Here is a 17,993-nt window from a genome sequence, read left to right on the forward strand (position 1 = left end):
GACAGGAAAGGGCAGGAGGGAATTTTGCAGAATGATAGCAATGCCCTCTGTTTTGATTGGGATACTGGTAACAAAGGTGTTAAACAAATGTCAAAACTCATCTAACTATACACTTGAAATCTGTGATTTTTTTTTTTTATCTTCACCCAAGGACATTTTTTCATTTATCTTCAAATAAAGCAGGAGGGAGAGAGGGGAGAAGAGAGAGACAGAAACATCAACGTGAGAGAGACACATTAATGGTTGCCACTCACACGACCCCAACCGGGGCCAGGGATAAACTGCAACCGAAGTACGTACCCTTAGCGGGAACCAAACCTGGGACTCTCTAGTCCACGGGCCGACTCTCTAACCGCTGAGCCAAACCAGCAAGGGCTGAAATCTGTGATTTTTTAATGGATGTAATTATATCTCAATAAATGAATTAGATAGATAGATAGATAGATAGATAGATAGATAGATAGATAGATAGATAGATAGTATTTGCCAGATTGCACATGGATACTCTGCTTACAACAATTACAAAATAGGAAATGACAGCCGTAACAACCATTTTTCTAGTCTCCTTTCTATTTAGGAGAGGGCGGACTCCTTAAACCATGCTGATAGTATATGATATACAGAAAGCTCTCACCAGTTAATGCCTTGTGGGCACTCAATAGCCAAAATGTCATGTGGTTCTAAAGCTATGCCAACAAAAGCTTTGAGGAGTCACAGACACACAATAATGGAGGAATTTTCCCTATCATTCATCCCTCAAGTTATCATAGATAACTCTCTCATTCCCCCCCCCCCCGCCCCCACTGCCCATTAGAAAGGGCCAATTGAGCAACAGATTTAGTGTCTATTTACAAAAAGATAGAACCTCAGGAAAGTATACTGCATCAGTACACAAGGTGACAGTGATATTAGGGGTCTCCCCAAGATCCTGGGAAGATGGCTGCCTTCCTTTAAAAAATATATGTGTGTGTGTGTGTGTGTGTGTGTGTGTATATATATATATATATATATATATATATATATAACAGAGACATAATCAAGATCATCTTTAAGAGCTGGAACAACATAGTCATTATACTGATTATGGCTAATTACACCAAGTATAGGAAAATAGTTATAGTAATAGAACTAGAGTAAGAAGACCAGAACTAGAACCAGAAGGACAGAATAGACGTTTTGTTGACCGAAAGATCACACCTATTCAGTTCTCATAAGTGCATGTCTAATATAAAGGCACTGCATCTTGATATCAGTGTAAGATGCCATTAAATACCTATAACAAACAACTCCTTTTGATCTGCTTTTGCTTATATATTTGGCTTCCTGATATTGCTTGCTTTCAGAGAGTAATCATACCCTAAGTATATAGTCTCCTTAACAGTTATACTTCTTGTTATGAATTAATCAGCTGGGATATTAGTTTATATAATAGTGACCACAATGTACATTTAATAAATATTATCTCAAACACAGTAATAAACTTTAGCTTTTGTTAACATTTACTGAGTACTTATATGCTATACACTGTGCTAGTGTTTCAAATATAATTTTATTTAATTCTTGCATCTTAAGATATAGGTTCTTTTATTATACCCATCTTATAAGAGAGGAAACAAAAGTTCAGAAAGGTTTAAGTAACTTGGCCATGGACTCACAGACAGCAAGTAGGAGAGAAAAGATTCCAATCCAGGTCTACCTACAAAGGCCATGTATTTCTACCACAATTAATATAAGTCTGGTTAATTTAAGTCTTCCTTAAAAGTTTTTCTGAGCCCTGGCCAGTTTGGCTCAGTGGTTAGAGCGTCGGCCTGCAGTCCGGAGAGACCCGGGTTCAGTTCCCACTAAGGGCACATACCTTGGTTGTGGTTTGTCCCCGGCCCTGGTTAGTCATGCAGGTGGCGGCCTCTCGATGTGTCCCTTTCACATCGATGTTTCTCTCTCTCTCTCTCTCTCCCCCTCCCTCCCACTCTATCTGAACAGAAAATGGAAAAATGTCCTTGGGTGAGGATAAAAAAAAAATGTTTTTCTGAGCCACAATAGTGTGAATGTCACACTATAAAGCCTTATAGCAGTGCCTCAGATAGTACCCCAGTCCTCTGCATTATATCTAGTACATAAACTCCTAGGTCACTAGATCATAAAAACAGGTTTGTATCCCTATCTTCTTTTTTTTTTTTTTTAATCCTCACCCGAGGATATTTTTCCATTTTTTGTACAGATAGAGTGGGAGGGAGAGAGAGTAAGGGAGAGAGAGAGAGAGAAACATCGACGTGAAGGGACACATCGAGTGGCTGCCACCCGCACGACCAACCAGGGCCGGGGACAAACTGCAACCGAAGTATGTGCCCTTAGCGGGAACCGAACCTGGGTCTCTCCGGACCACAGGCGGACGCTTTAACCACTGAGCCAAACTGGCCAGGGCCTGTATCCCTATCTTGAGACCTTTGGGTCAATGTGTTTTGAAATGCAAAATTTTAGAAAAGTAATATACATAAAGTACATAAATTGCCTCACACCTGCAGTGAGGTCTGGAGTATCAAGCATTTTATTAATTTCACAGTCAAGAATATTAAAATTTCTGTAATACAACATATATTTACACTAAATATAATAGACTCTAAATAAGTCCTGGCCAGTTTGGCTCAGCAGTTAGAGTGTTGGCCTACAGTTCAAAAGGTCTGGGCTTCGATTCCAGTTAAGAGCACGTACCTCAGTTGTGGTTCAGGAGGCAGCCAATCGATGTGTTTCTTTCATATCAATCTATCAATCTTTCTCTCTTTCTCTCTCTCTCCCCCCTTCCCACTCTGTCTGAAGATAGATGGAAAAGTATCCTCGGGTGGAGATTTTTAAAAGTAAATACATAAACAAACAAACTATAAATAATCACACAGTTCAAGGCAGGTTTTACTTCCACATTAGAATATAATATATTTAATTTAGGGGAAAAAATTCTTTTGGAATTCAGAGATTGAGGGATTCCAGAATTACGTGTAAAGGACTGTGGACTTGTATTTTGTCTAGTGGCCTATTACACTGTAAAGTTCCAGGTCTTTCTCTTATTTATTTATTTTTTAATCCTCACCAAAGGATACATATTTTTATTGATTTTAGAGAGAGAGGAAGGGAGACGGGGAAACACTGAAGTGAGAGAGAAACATCAGTTGCCTCCTGTATGCACCCCAACCGGGGATCAAACCCACATTTTGGTGTACAGAACAATGCTACAAAGAACTATGCCACCTGGCCAAGGCTTGCACTATTTTGTTTTTTTTAAATCCTCACCCGAGGACATTTTTCCATTTTTTTGTTCAGACAGAGTGGGAGGGAGAGAGAGGAAGAGACAGAGAGAGAGAAACATCGACGTAAAAGAGACACATCGAGTGGCTGCCTCCCATACGACCCAACCAGGGCCAGGGACAAACTGCAACCGAGGTACATGCCCTTAGCAGGAACCGAACCCAGGTCTCTCGGGACCGCAGGCCAACGCTCTAACCACTGAGCCAAACCAGCCAGGGCTTTCACTATTTTTTTAAAAAGGACAATTTTATTTTCAAGTGAGAATTTCACGCCAACAGACCATTGGAGAGAACCACTTTCATAGCATTTAATTAAGTAGAGCTATGATGACTAAAGAGCTAAATTTCACAAGCATCCTTTCTAAAACTAAATAGTAAATACAAATAGTAGTCTTACATTTTGAAAATTACTTATAGCATAGTATTATAAGCTGATCTCAATTTAGATTTTATTTGTTGTTGTTGATGTTTCTCAAATACTGCCCTAAACACTAAATAATGATCTATGTTATTTCATTAAAAAATTATGATTATTTGTGCTACATATTAGCACTCTCCCACCAAACTGTCTGGTGATAATCCATTACTATCATTCAACTTCACATCTCTATCCAAAATTTCCTAGGGATGTTTTTCCTTATTTGGAAAAACTAAGCCAGGGCCCAAAATAATATAATAAAAAGATGAACAGCAAGAAGAGCACTACAAAAATTTAAAGATGGGAAAATTTGTACAACACACCAAATAATCTAGTTAGCAAGAACAATAGCCAGAACCATGAAATTTTGGACTCTTAGTCCTAATTCTAAAACTCAACCTACAAGCCCCAATTTAGAATGAGGCTATGCTCCAAAAATTCCTTGCTCAAATTTGCAGTTTGGAATTCAAAACAAATTTTTGAAAAAAGAACTGTTAAAATTGGTTCCCAGGTTAGGAAAAGCACTTGAAATAAATATGTGACTATCAAAAGACAGGCTCAGCGGTTAGAGCGTCGGCCTGCGGTCCGGAGAAACCCGGGTTCAGTTCCCACTAAGGGCATGTATCTCAGTTGAAGTTTGTCCCCGGCCCTGGTTGGGTCGGCAGGTGGCAGCCGCTCGATGTGTACCTTTCACATTGATGTTTCTCTCTCTCTTCTTCTCTCTCCCTCCCACTCTATCTGAACAAAAAATGAAAAAATGTCCTCGGGTAAGGATAAATTAAAAAAAGACAGAAGGAAAATTGTTATAAATTCAAACTCTCCCTAAGAAATTACTTTCTTAGAGAATTTCTTTTTTAAGGAAGTTCTAACTAGTCTACGAAGATAATCCTTTACAATAAAGTAAATAAATAGGAAAACAACTGATTGGGCTGGCCATTTTTTTTTTCTCTATAAGCAGTATAAAGCATTCAATTCTTAACCTAAATCACTCTTTGATTGGAATTATGTAACTATTTGAAAATCTAATCCGCCCTGGCCAGTTTGGCTCAGCGGTTAGAGCATCGGCCTGCGGTCCGGAGAGATCCGGGTTCGGTTTCCGCTAAGGGCACGAACTTCGGTTGCAGTTTGTCCCCGGCCCTGGTTGGTCGTGCGGGTGGCAGCCACTCGATGTATCCCTTCACGTCGATGTTTCTCTCTCTCTCTCCTTCCTCTCTCTCCCTCCCACTCTACCTGTACAAAAAATGGAAAAATATCCTCGGGTGAGGATAAAAATAAATAAATAAATAAAATCTAATCCTATGACAATTGCCACATATAAGAGTGGCATATTTAAGAACAACTCTATTTTCTGTCCTTCCACAATTACCATCAACAAAACTGCTAGCAAGCAAAATAAGAAATGACTGCTTGACTGATTAGCACACTAAGCAAAAGATCTCACATAGGGCATATGTTCAACAGGCTGGGTGACTAAACAAAAGCCACTGTTGCGCCCTGGCCAGTTTGGCTCAGCGGTTAGAGCGTCGGCCTGCGGTCCGGAGAGACCCGGGTTTGGTTCCCGCTAAGGGCACGTACTTCGGTTGCAGTTTGTCCCCGGCCCTGGTTGGTCGTGCGGGTGGCAGCCACTCGATGTGTCCCTTCACGTCGATATTTCTCTCTCTCTCTCCCTTCCCCTCTCTCCCTCCCACTCTATCTGTACAAAAAATGGCAAAATATCCTCGGGTGAGGATTAAAAACAAAACAAACAAACAAAAGCCACTGTTGCTAATATAAGCTCAATAAAGTTTTACATAAATCATGGAAATGTACCTATTTGCTATTAATTTTTTCTGCAAAACTTACAAGGCTGCATAAGCAACAATTCTAAAACAGCCTTCTGTCTCTCATCTCTAAGCCTTGTTTGAAGGACCTTGGACATTTCTTCTATTCACTATGAAAACAATGTGCCACATTGTAGGGCTTGAAGATTATAATGTTCAGTACTGCCATCAAAGACTTCACAAGCTTGTTGTCAGATAAAGAATGTACTAGAAATACAGCTAGTTAATTATAAAAGATGTAAAATGATTACATGCCCAAAATATTTATATACCCAAAGCTCAAAAGTATAAGTACAGAGAAGCATCATGTTTGAATAGAGTATTCAAGGAAAATAAAAGATATACAATTCCAATATACTTCTCATTGCTACTACATACTATTTTAGGAGGTTTCTGTTTTCTTTTCAGGGCATTTTGATTAGATACAATTTTTCTTTTGTTCCTTTTATACTTCTAAAGCTACTTTATTACATTTAGACTATTAATATGTACCATGTCAACTTAGTAAAAATCACATTTGATATATTAATGAACAGTTTATTTAGAAAAGTATAAATTTGCTTTTAACTGTTTTTGTTTTTGTTTTAATCCTCACCTGAGGATATTTTTCCATTGATTTTCAGATAGAGTGGGGGTAGGGAGAGAGAGAAGGAGAGATGGAGAGAGAGAAAGAGAGACAAAGACAGAGACAGAGACAGACAGAGAGAGAGATATGGATTGGTTGCCACCCAGAGGACCCCAACCAGGGATCAAACCACAACCAAGGTATGTGCCCCCAAGACTCTTTGGTCCTTAGGCTGACGCTCCAACCACTGAGCCAAACAGGCCAGAGGGCTTTTAATTGTTTGATAGGAGTGGTGCTAGAAATACATATACTTAAGCTCTTCAACAAACATAAAATGCAAAAATTAGATGGCAGATTTTTGGTCATCTTTTAGACATTGCTAAGGACTGCCAAATAACAAACATGTTTTGACTACCAGTGGTTTTAAATGTTTTTATTTTTATTTTTTTTGAAAGAGAGATAGAAACATCCACTGAGCCACACTAGCCAGGTGACTACTAGTGGTTTTAAAATGCAAAGTCATGCCCGGGCTTAGTGGATTGAGAGTTATCCCATGGACTGAGAGGTCCGGGTTCGATTCCAAGGTTGCAGACTCGATACCCAATCTGGGGTATGCAGGAGGCAGCCGACCAATGTTTTTCTCTCACGTGAATGTTTCTATCTCTCTCTCTCTCCCTTCCTCTCTCTCTAAAAAATCAATAAAAACATATTAAAATGCAAAGTCATTATGAGTCTTCCAGTCAGTATGTAACCGCAAAGAACACATGACTTCTCTAATGATTGTTTTTAAAAAGAATACCTTAAGTAGTCCTGGTAATTTACTAATTCAGTTTCCACCTTTCTCTCCAAAATGTTACAAAAACTATACAAATCAAGAAAGAGAGTTAAATATTTAGGGGAAATGACCAAACAAACTATATTTTGTAATTTCAACTAGTTCCTCATACCAACCTGATTAACCTTTAACATTTCCCTAGTTATACCTTTTTCCAGTTCCCAAGGCCACTGATAAAATCTTTACTACATTCCTTAAATCCTAATTCTACCCTCACTTTAAACTCAGACCTTGCTTCCCAACCCTACAACATTTAAGCATACTCAGGTTTCCCTCAATTCCATATCCTTCTTACTCTTTCACAGTCAAATACCTTGAATAACCTACAAATGTCTTTAATTTCTCTACTTCCTACTTCCTTTATTTACTCGTCAAACTACTCCAATCTGCCTTCCACACCCACTGCTCCATAGAAACAACTCTCACTAAGGACATCAGTGATGTCCAAATTGACCAATCCAATAGACATTGTTTAGATTTTATCTAGTCAATCCTCTCAACAGTATTTAAGGTAATTCACTATACCCACTTACTTAACATAATCTTCTGTTTTGGTGTGTGTGATTTTTTTCCTTTCTTCTGTCTCTGGCTGTCCCTTTTCACTCTTCTGTGCAGGCTTTTTTGTCTGACAATCCCTTAAATGTGTTTGTGGTGATCTAAAATCTGTCCACAAATTCTTTGACACTCCTTTCAAAAAGTAGAGTCTAATTCCCTTCCCCATGCCTAAAGTTCCCATCCCCATGAGCCTGAGCTGAACTTAATAATTCATTTCTAATTAACAAAATAGGCAGAAATGATGTTCTCAGACTAGGTCATAAAAGGTATTGTGGCTTCCTCCTTGCTCTGACTTAAATTGCTCGCTCCCTCTGGGTGAAGCCAATGCTCTGTCACAATGGGGCTAGCTGGTGAGGAACTGAGGGCACCTTCTAATAACCAGCAATGAACTGAGGCTTTCTGCCAACAGCTGTGAGAGTGAATCATCTTGGAAGCAGATGCTCCAGCTCCAATCAAGCCTTTCAGATGACTGAAACCCCAGCCAATGTCTTTTGATTGCAACTTCATGAGAGACCTGAGGCAGACCCACTTAAGTCACTCCAAAGTTTGTAGCCACTGCCCTGGCCTATTTTGCTCAGCAGTTAGAGCATCAGCCCATAGACCAAAGTTCAGAGCCACTGAAACTATGAGAATAATAAATGTTTGCTGTTTTAAATTGCTAAATTTTGAGGAAGTTTGTTACAAAGCAACAGATTACTAATCCAATGATGTTTCTTAGCATCCTACCCAGAGGTCTCTATTATTCTCACTGCTCAACTCTCCACATATGTAAAGCTAGTACTGCCTATAACTCAGGTATTTTCTAAATTCCAGACCATATGACATCTTTTCATCAATTTCAACATGACCTAAAGCAATCACCTTTCTTCTCCAACCTGTTCTATCTTCCCTATCCAGATAAAGGCTAAAACCTGGATTTTATCAGACTCTTCCTCCCCTTTCACGCACATCCAATCAATCACTAAGGTCTATAAATATGATCGCCAGTTTATGTCTCTGTAATGACAGTATTTAAAGAATATAGATTTAATCTGAATTTATTAATCAATTTTAAAACCAGAGAGACAACAACAAGACATAATGTGCCACTTGATGTAATATGTTCCATCTACAAAGTATTCTGTCCCAAAAGAAAAAATAATAATAATAATAATAATAATTTGATTAAGTTTCTAGCTCTAGGAAATGCAGAGGAAAAAACAACATGTTTAAACATACCACAAAGATGCTATCAACAAAATCCAGAATGTGGGCAGTCCTACAGAACAATTTATCTGATTTCTTCAACAAATAAATGGCAAAGAAAAAAAGAGGGAAGGAGGATCTACATATTAAAAGAGACCCAATTAGCTCAGCCAGTGTAGCTCAGTGGCTGAGCATGACCCATGCACCAAGAGACTGCCGGTTCAATTCCCCATCAGGGCACATGCCCAGGTTGTGGGCCCAATCCCCAGTTGGGAGCATGCAGGAGGCGGCCAATCAATACTCTCTCTCATTGATGTTTCTCTCTCTCTCTCCCTCTCCCTTCCTCTCTCTCTAAAAATCAATAAAGAAAAAAAAATTTTTAAATAAATAAGAGAGACCCAATTACATGTGTAAATCTTGTTTGGAAACCTGACTCAAATAAACCAACTGGTGAGAGAGAGATGTTTGAGATAATCCAGGAATTGAACACTGGATATTTGATAATATTAATTATTATGATTAATATTTAATTGTAATAATGGCATTGTAATAACATTTTCAAAAAGAAAGACCTTGGCCCTGGCTGGTTTGGCTCAGCGGTTATAGCATCAGCATGTGGTCCAGAGAGATCTGGGTTTGGTTCCTGCTAAGGGCACGTACCTCGGTTGCAGTTTGTCCCCAGCCCTGGTTGGGTTGTGCGGGTGGCAACCACTCAATGTGTCCCTTTCACATCGGATCTGATTTTAAATAATCCACTGAGGAATGAAGGAGTATTAATAAAACAAGATTGGTCATATACTGATAATATGTAAGCTGGATAACAGGAATTTATTTTACTATCCCCTTTTATGTATGTTTGAAATGTTCTATAATAAAAAGTGTTTACAACATTTAAATGATTGTCCTGAGGGTTAAGTTCAAATTTCTTAGCATGGTTTACCAAGAAAGCCTTTCCTTATATGGCTTCTGTAGCTCATCTCACAACTGCTTACCACAGCCTAACCTCCAGGATGGACAAGCTCCTAACTCTTGCCTCCTCCAAAAACATTACCTCTATCTAAAGCAGTTTAAACTTCTCTCTCTGCTCCCATAGCTAACCCCTACTCATCATTAAGGTCACAGCAAACCTGCTTCTTCTAGGAAACCTTTCCTGACCCTCCAAGACTGAGTCAAGTAACCCATCTATGTACCCCCAAATATATTATGCTTCTATTACAGCTCTTACTTGCTGCATCCCCTAGTAGAATCTAGGTATCATGAGGGTATGGACAATTTCCATCTTATTTACCAATTTAACCCCTCTTCCTAGCATTATAGTGCCTAACACATAGTAGGTACTCAATAAAAATTTGATAAATTTACAAAAGGCACGACCCCTCCATTTTCCAACTCCTCACATATCTATAATCTCCCTTAATTTTCCCTCTTTTCCCATCTTCCTTCCTGATCATGATTCACATATTGGCTGTTCACACAGCATCCCCAAATTTATATCCATAGCCCTTCCCGGGGCATCTGATAAAAATTCAACTAACAAATTCTGTGCTATAGTCTAACACATCTTTAGCTCCAGGCCTGACGTATGACCCCAGATATCTTCTGGATTCAATCTCCTTTTGTCTTCCAAATACACCTTTACACCAGAGCTGCTCAGAAATTCTCCTATCTTCTTAATAACCCTTATGTTCTCAAGCATCTCAATTTGTGCATACTTCCACTGCCTGAAATGCCCTTCTCTTCTACCTTTATCCTTTTCTTTCTATTTTTATTTTTTCCTTTATTGATTTTAGAGAAGAAGGGAGGGGGAGAGAGAGATAGAAACATCAATGAGAGAGAACATCAATTGGCTGCCTCCTGCATGCCCCGCACCGGGGATTTGGCCCACAACCTGGGCATGTGCCCTGACTAGGAATCAAACCAGTGACCTCTTGGTGCATGGGTCGATGCTCAACCACTGAGCCACACCAGCTGGGCCTACCTTTATCCTTTAAGTCTAGGCTTAAATGTCTCTCTGGTCTTTCCCAGTCAATGTTCCCACAACAGTTTAGTCTTATTTGTATCATAGAATTTATCATATTGTTTTGAAATTATGTGTAGGTGTCTGCTTTGCTAGATTGTGAGTTCCTAGACAGAAGGGGCGCTCTCTCCTTCATGCTTGCACCTCCAGCATATAAACTACAATGCCTATTACAAAGTCTGCCCCAAATAAATATTCCCTGAATGAATTCCTGAATGAATTCCATCATATTATTTCTAATAATTAAGAGGCTGAGCTAGAGCTGAAAAGATCGCCTAAATCTACTTTCCTAAAGGAGGTAATCAGTTTCTTAGTTCCTCTATAATATAATAAGCTCTTTTTCAAAAACTAAAAATGAACAGATTAAGAAAACAGGGAATATAAAACAAAGAGAAAATAAAAGACTGTCCATTCCCAGAGGACAGGTTTGGGTTTGGGTCTAGGCCCAGGCCTGGAGAATAAGGTCCAGGCTGAGGTAAGCTTTAGGTGAACCTATTCAGTTCACAGCAACTTCAGTGATCCAAACCCAACCTTTAGATTATCCCAATGTCAATTTTCAGTACAGACCAACTCTAAAGTCAGATCAACCTAATTTAAAGGTTTTCATGGCCACCATAGAACAGACCTACAATCAGAGCCAGACCAGAACCCAAGTGATTTTTGAAACAAGGAATAGAGTGATTTGTTATTTACTGCTCTGCTTAAAAGGCTGTGCAACTAATTCTGTTACTCTTCCTGGAAGATGTAGCTCCAAGTTATTAGCCACATGCAAATCATTAAGCTGTATCTTCAAATCTTACAGAATCCTGATGTACTGAAACAATGTCCAAGTGTAGAGAACTTACTTCCAACATTCAATTTGTCTCCTATTTTTTCTTTAAGTGAATACCTATATTTTTCCTATCTTTATACTGGACCTCCTCTAATCAGAGATTCAATATTATTTTATTTTCACAAGATGATTTTAGTGTACAATGTTTCTCTGATGTTTCTCTGCAAGCAAATACTTTAACACCACTGGGGAAAAAAACTTCGAAATAGCCATTAGTGAGAAATATGATATCTACTTTTGCTGGCAAGGATGATGTTTTATAGAATTTAGTCTCAGAAAGGAAGCTAAGTATCTGGTGGGAATAGGGGGAAGAAATCTATGAAAAACCTGTATTTAGCCAGTAAGACTAGGAGAAATTTGTCAAGGTATTCAGAAACTAAAAGGGCAAGGAGGCAGAAAAAGACTACACACTAAATTCTGTTTGGGCTAGGAGCTCCCCAAAACCCCAGTTTGAGTCATCTCTAGTATGGCCCCAAATGAAGACCTATACAAATTTGAGATTTGTAGATAACTTAATTTCATAGTGCCAGTCACTGGAATTCCTCTACTTTGAAGAGGCTGAAGAGGTTCCATAAAATTTTCTGATTGTTATGTCTACTGAAACTCAGTATTATTCTTCCTTTACCTGAGTCATGGTATTTCATAATCCCAGAGTTTTCAGAATATAATGTTTAGTTGCCTCTCTTTTGTGACTACTTGAAGATAATCTTTAACAATATGTTTAAATTTCACTCAGGTTTGGTCTTTTTTTCCCTTTAAAAATTATGTGCAGAAAGGAAGTTGATGTTTGAAGGATGTTGAAAGTTTCTACTCCTGCAGGCTTGCCTTTAGCAACTCACAGCTTGTACTATTCTCCTTCTTGTACTGAAAGTGAAGTTCAGTGGAAAAAGTCAGAAAGCTAGGGATTTGGAACCCTGGTTACAGCACTTACTGCTAGCTCTTTGATCTTGAGCAAATTACTTAGAAGCCTGGAGGCTCAGATTCTAAAAATGTAAAATGAGTAAATAAATTGGGGATAATAAATACCTACCTTGCAGAGTTATTGTTAGTAAAATGAAGAAAGGAAACCACTAGACTAGAATATAAACTCCAGGGACAAGGAATGGTCAATGTCTTGAACTCTGTTGATTCTTGCTCACAAGCACAACAGCATGCACACCCACCCACACATACCTAGCCTAAAGCAATAACTAACATACAGTGGAAACTAGCTCAATATTTTTTAAATGAATGAATAAATACAAGTGTCCCCATTTATCTCATCAACACTTACCCTTCTTCCATAATCATATTTTTTTGTCCCTTGTCTTCTATTATTTTCTAAAGACTTCAGAACATTCTTTTTATACTAAGTAGTTTCCTCCCCCTCATTAGCTTTTTTTTTTTTTTTTTTTTTAATCCTCACCCGAGGACATTTTTCCATTTTTTGTTCAGGTAGAGTGGGAGGGAGAGAGAGAAACATCGATGTGAAAGGAACACATGGAGTGGCTGCCACCCGCACAACCCACCAGGGCGGGGGACAAACTGCAACCGAGGTACGCGCCCTTAGCGGGAACCGAACCCGGGTCTCTCAGGACCGCAGGCCGACGCTCTAACCGCTGACCCAAACCGGCCAGGGCTCATTAGCTAGTCTTAACTAGACACTATTCAGAGAAACTACCTTTGGATATAATTTCTCTTACTAATTCCCACGTTCCATTTCTAATGCGATGAGGGTGGAGGGGATAGTCAAAACATAAGATTCACTGCAATTCATGGACTAACACACCGCCACTAATTCATGTTTAACGACAGTCAAGCCGTGAACTCAGCCCTCCTCAGAATATAACTTTAAGGACACACCAAATCATCCCTTCACTTCTCTAACAAGAGACTTCTAACTTCTCTCAAAAGTGAAGGCGTCTGTTACCCTCGCCTCCCGCTGAATAGAAGAGTTCGTCCCTTGAATGAAACACTCAACTTGGGCAAACAGGAGGGACGTCGGACCCCTTCGTGCCGCCCGCGGGTCGGTCACCTATGAACCTGGCCAAGTGGCACTCTTCAGTCACTGGAGGGCAGCTAAGGGGCGAGGCCATCTACAAGGTCTGGGGGAGATGGTGTCAAGTCCATGAGAACGTAGGGAGACGGCACGGACCACGCCACCGGACCCTATAAACCCTGACTAGCAACACCCTCACCGCCCAACTACAACCCCGCTTGACACCACCACCACTTAATACCCCACAGAAAAAACAAACGTGGCTTGCCCCCTACCCATAAATCAGGCAGCCACCACCTGTTTACTGGCTGCACCAGCATCTCCTTCACCCTCATTGGCTATCCCAGACGTAAAACCCTCCTCTTCGAGGGAACCCTCCCTTACGGCGGCACCCCCAGCCTAGCAACCTCAACCCCGCTACTAAAAAGCCCGGCCCCCCTTCACCCAGGGATAGCGACCCGCGAGAAGCTCGGAGCTTCGCCCCGCGGGGACTCACCGTGTAGTAGGAGAGCAGCCCTGCATTGTAGTCCAGCACGAACCAACGGTACTGCCAGCCCTTCATTACGTTAGTCCATTTGCTCAGCGGCCCCTCCATGATGGACGCCATCTTGGGAACCGCCAGTGACAACAAACGGCCTGACGTCACTCGTCTATAAAGCATTCATCAGGCAGGGCGGGGCCTCTGCGGGCAAGGGCGGGGCCGAGCAAGGGCGGGGCTAGCGGCACTGCCTTACTGGGACTCGCCAACTCACTACCCCAGCTATCACCCTCAAACAAGCTTTCTTTGGGCTCCTATTGTGTGTAGGACTCCGTGCCTGAGATGTGACACATGCAGGCCTGAGTACTGCTGTTAAGATTATTTATTACAAGAATTCATTTTACTAGCCATAATGATACCTTAAGACACTTCCAAAAGATTTCACATCTGCCCTTTCGTTTATGCATTCGTTACGCAAGCACTTTATAAATATTTGCCGTTTTGTTTTCTGATTATCATGTCTACTGAAACTCAGTATTACTCTTCATTTCCCGGAGTCATGGGATTTTATAATCCCAGAGTTCTCAGAATATTGTTTCACATAACTTTCAAATATACGTATTTACTCTTTGAGCACTCAGCAGCGGTTTCATGTAGGGTTGAGGGGAACAGACAATAAAATAAATAGTAAATTATATAGTATATTAAAAACTGGTAATTACTATAGAGGAAAACTAGGCAAGGAAAGATGCAGTGAGTAGGGGCTGCAATTTTTAATTCCCAAATAGGAAAGGCCTGAATGAGATGTAACTTTTGAGCAAAGACCTAAAGAAAGTGAAGGAGGGAGCCTGGGAGAAGAACTTCCAAGGGGAAGGAAAAGCAAGTGCAAAGACCATGAGTCTGGCGTTTTAAAGGAACGGCAAGTAGTTCAATGTCTGGAGTGCCAGGGATAAAGTAGTAGGAGACAAAGTCAAAGAAGTAAGGGTAGATCACTTAGAGCTTGCAAGGACTATGGAAGTATTGTCCTACTATGTCCAGGCACTGTTAGATGTTCGGAGAATGAAATAGTGAAGGAGTCAGGCAGGTTCCTTGCTTTCTAAGAGCTTAAATTCAGTGATGGAAAGTAAATACTAAACAAGTAAAGAAGAAAAATACCTAATAATGACAAAGGCCTTACAGAGAACTTAAGTTGATGTAATAGGAAACCAGTGGGTGGCTACTTTATATTGGGTGGTCAGGGCACAGCCCCTCAGGAAACTGCATTTAAATTAAGATGTGAGCCCTGGCCGGTTTGGCTCAGCGGTTAGAACATCAGCCTGCGGTCCAGAGACACCCAGGTTCGGTTCCCACCAAGGGCATGTACCTCGGTTGCAGTTTGTCCCGGGCCCTGGTTGGGGCATGTGGGTGGCAACCACTCGATGTGTCCCTTTAACGTCGATGTTTCTTTCTCTCTGTCTCTTTCTTTCTCTCCCTCCCACTCTATCTGAACAAAAAACAAAAAAAAATATCCTCAGGTGAGAATAAAATAAAAAAAGAAACGAGATGTGAAAGATAAGAGCCCACCATCCAAGGGAAAGAGCTAAAAAGGAAACTGAGAAGTGGGGTATTAGCTATAAGTGTCAGTGAGGTTAAGGTTTTTGCATTTTACTTTTTATTTTATTTTATTTTGCACTTTAAAAGTATTTTGTTTATTCAGGTACTGTGTTGTGAATCCCTCCTCTTTGCTGATAACAGATAGGAAAAAGCATATCACTGAGGGAGCTAAACAGAGAACCTACTTGCTAACTAATCAATTAGGTAAAGATCTAAAGTAAATTAAAATTTCTCATGCCTGATCTGTTAGATATCTTTTCCCCCAGTTTTTGAGATAGAATTGCCATATAACATTATATAAGTTAAGGTGTACAATATAATGATTTAATATATGTATGTATGTATATATAGCAAAATGATTACCACATTAAGTTTAGTTAACATCCATCACCTCATCTCACAATTTTTCTCTTGTGCTGAGAATTTTTAAGGTCTACTCTCTTGGTAACTTTGAAATATACAATACAGCATTGTTAACTATAGTCACTATACTGTATATTACATCCCCAAAACTTTTTTTTTTATCTTATAACTGGAAGTTTTTACCTCTGACCACCTTTAAGTTTGATGTAGTCACACATTTATTTTTTATTTTTTTAATTTATTTTTCTTTATTGATTTGAGAGAGAGAGGTAGGGAGAGGGAGAGAAATAGAAACATCAATGAGAGAGAACATCAACCAGTCGCCTCCTATATGCCCCCCACTGGGGATTTGGCCCACAACCTGGGCATGTGTCCTAACCAGAAATTGAACTGGCAACCTCTTGGTGCATGGGTTGACGCTCAACCACTGAGCCATACTGGCAGAGCACACATTTTTATTTTTACTTTTATCATTGCCAAGACCAATATGAAGAAGCTTTTTCCTTATGTTTTCATCTAGACATTTTATGGTTTCAGGTCTTACATTTAAGTATTTAATCCATTTCTAGTTATATTTTGTGAGTAATGTAAGATAGAGGTGTAGTTTCATTGTTTGCATGTGAAGATCCAATATTACCAGTACCATTTATTGAAGAAACTGTCTTTTCTCCAGTGAGTATTTTTTGCTTTCTTGTCAAATATTAGTTGACTGTATATGTCATGGGTTTATTTATGAGCTCTTAATTCTTTTCTATTGGTCTATGTGTCTGTTTTTATGCCAATATCATACTGTTTTAATTACTATAGCTTTGTTATATAGCTTGGAATCAGGAAGTGTGATGCCTCCACATTTGTTCTTATTTCTCATGATTGTTTCAGATATCCAGGTCTTTTGTGGTTCGAAACAAATTTAAGGATTGTTTCTTCTATTCTGTAAAAAATGCTATTGGAATCTTGATAGGGATTGCATTGAATCTATAGATGGCTTTGGGTAGTGTGGACATTTTAACAAAATTAATCCTTTCAACTCATTAAAACAGAACATCTTTCCATTTATTTGCCTATGTACCTAATAGTATTCATTGGTGAGTATCTGAGTCCATATAAACATATGTCTGTGTTTTCATTATGCCACATGGCCTCCCCAAATTACACTATACACTATACACTTCTCATAGAAATTTTATGTTCTAGAAACGTTATACAGCAGAAAGCCTCATGTTGCTGATGTCTTTTGGGATAAACAAAGTGTTGGGCCTTGAAACATCATGATTCAGATTGAGTTAAAATATTCACATAGCGTTAATTACTACTCTTTCATTAGCTTCTTAAGACCAGGAGCCAAGTCTTGCTCATTTTTGTAGCACTAGAAATTATCTCAGGGCCTGACACATGGAAGGTGCTCAATATTTATTGTTTTCTCTGAATTATGTGTTCCATTGAAATTGACCTACTAAGTTCCAGCCAGGGACTGATACCATCACCTGCATTTTCTCCTTAATGCCTACAACAATTCTTCAAGATTTATATTTTTACACCCATTTTACAGATGGGCAGAGTGGGAGACAGAGTTACTGAGTGGCTTGTCCAAGGTCACACAACTAGTAAACAGCAGAACCAGAATTAGAATCTAGATGTTTTCACTCCAGATCCATTTCACGCCGCTACAAGCTATATTTATATTGTCTATGTATAAATAAATGTCTTGGACATGACATAGGCAATATCAATTTCTAAGTCAGTTTTAACATTTATCAGGGTTACCAGGCATCAGCAGGTTCTGCTTAGGTTCAAATGTCAAAACACAGGTCATCAGAGAGAGCTGGGAGCAAGGGAAGTTCTTAACTCCTAAGATCATGTTCAATTGGACAGCACTTTGTCCGCATTCTACACCAGGTGTCAAACTGCATGCTTTAGATCATCAGCTAAAATTAAACATGGAGAAGATATATCAGCTCTCATTTCCACATTCCTCAGTGACTGGCCTTCCGTGGAATGAAGGAGTAGCTGAAGCAGAAAAGAAAATGAGCATTAGATTCAGAATCAGAAAGAAGAGAT

General features: G+C 39.5%; 1 protein-coding gene across 9 annotated transcripts in view; it reads right to left on the reverse strand.

Moving 5' to 3' along the window:
• Window positions 1-14,146, reverse strand: part of OSBPL9 (oxysterol binding protein like 9) — a 172,351-nt gene extending 158,205 nt beyond the window's left edge. For 7 of the 9 annotated variants that reach the window (XM_036256505.1, XM_036256511.1, XM_036256508.1 and 4 more), the window contains exon 1: window positions 13,998-14,146. In XM_036256505.1, the coding sequence (XP_036112398.1) occupies window positions 13,998-14,108 (111 nt within the window). In that variant the 5' untranslated portion in view covers window positions 14,109-14,146. The remainder of the gene's footprint in view (window positions 1-13,997) is intronic. The other 2 variants (XM_036256515.1, XM_036256506.1) reach the window with 2 other exon arrangements.
• Between the last annotated feature and the right edge of the window lie 3,847 nt (window positions 14,147-17,993).

The sequence above is a fragment of the Molossus molossus genome, unplaced genomic scaffold (assembly GCF_014108415.1).
Source record: "Molossus molossus isolate mMolMol1 unplaced genomic scaffold, mMolMol1.p scaffold_m16_p_12, whole genome shotgun sequence".
NCBI classification, from domain to species: domain Eukaryota; kingdom Metazoa; phylum Chordata; class Mammalia; order Chiroptera; family Molossidae; genus Molossus; species Molossus molossus.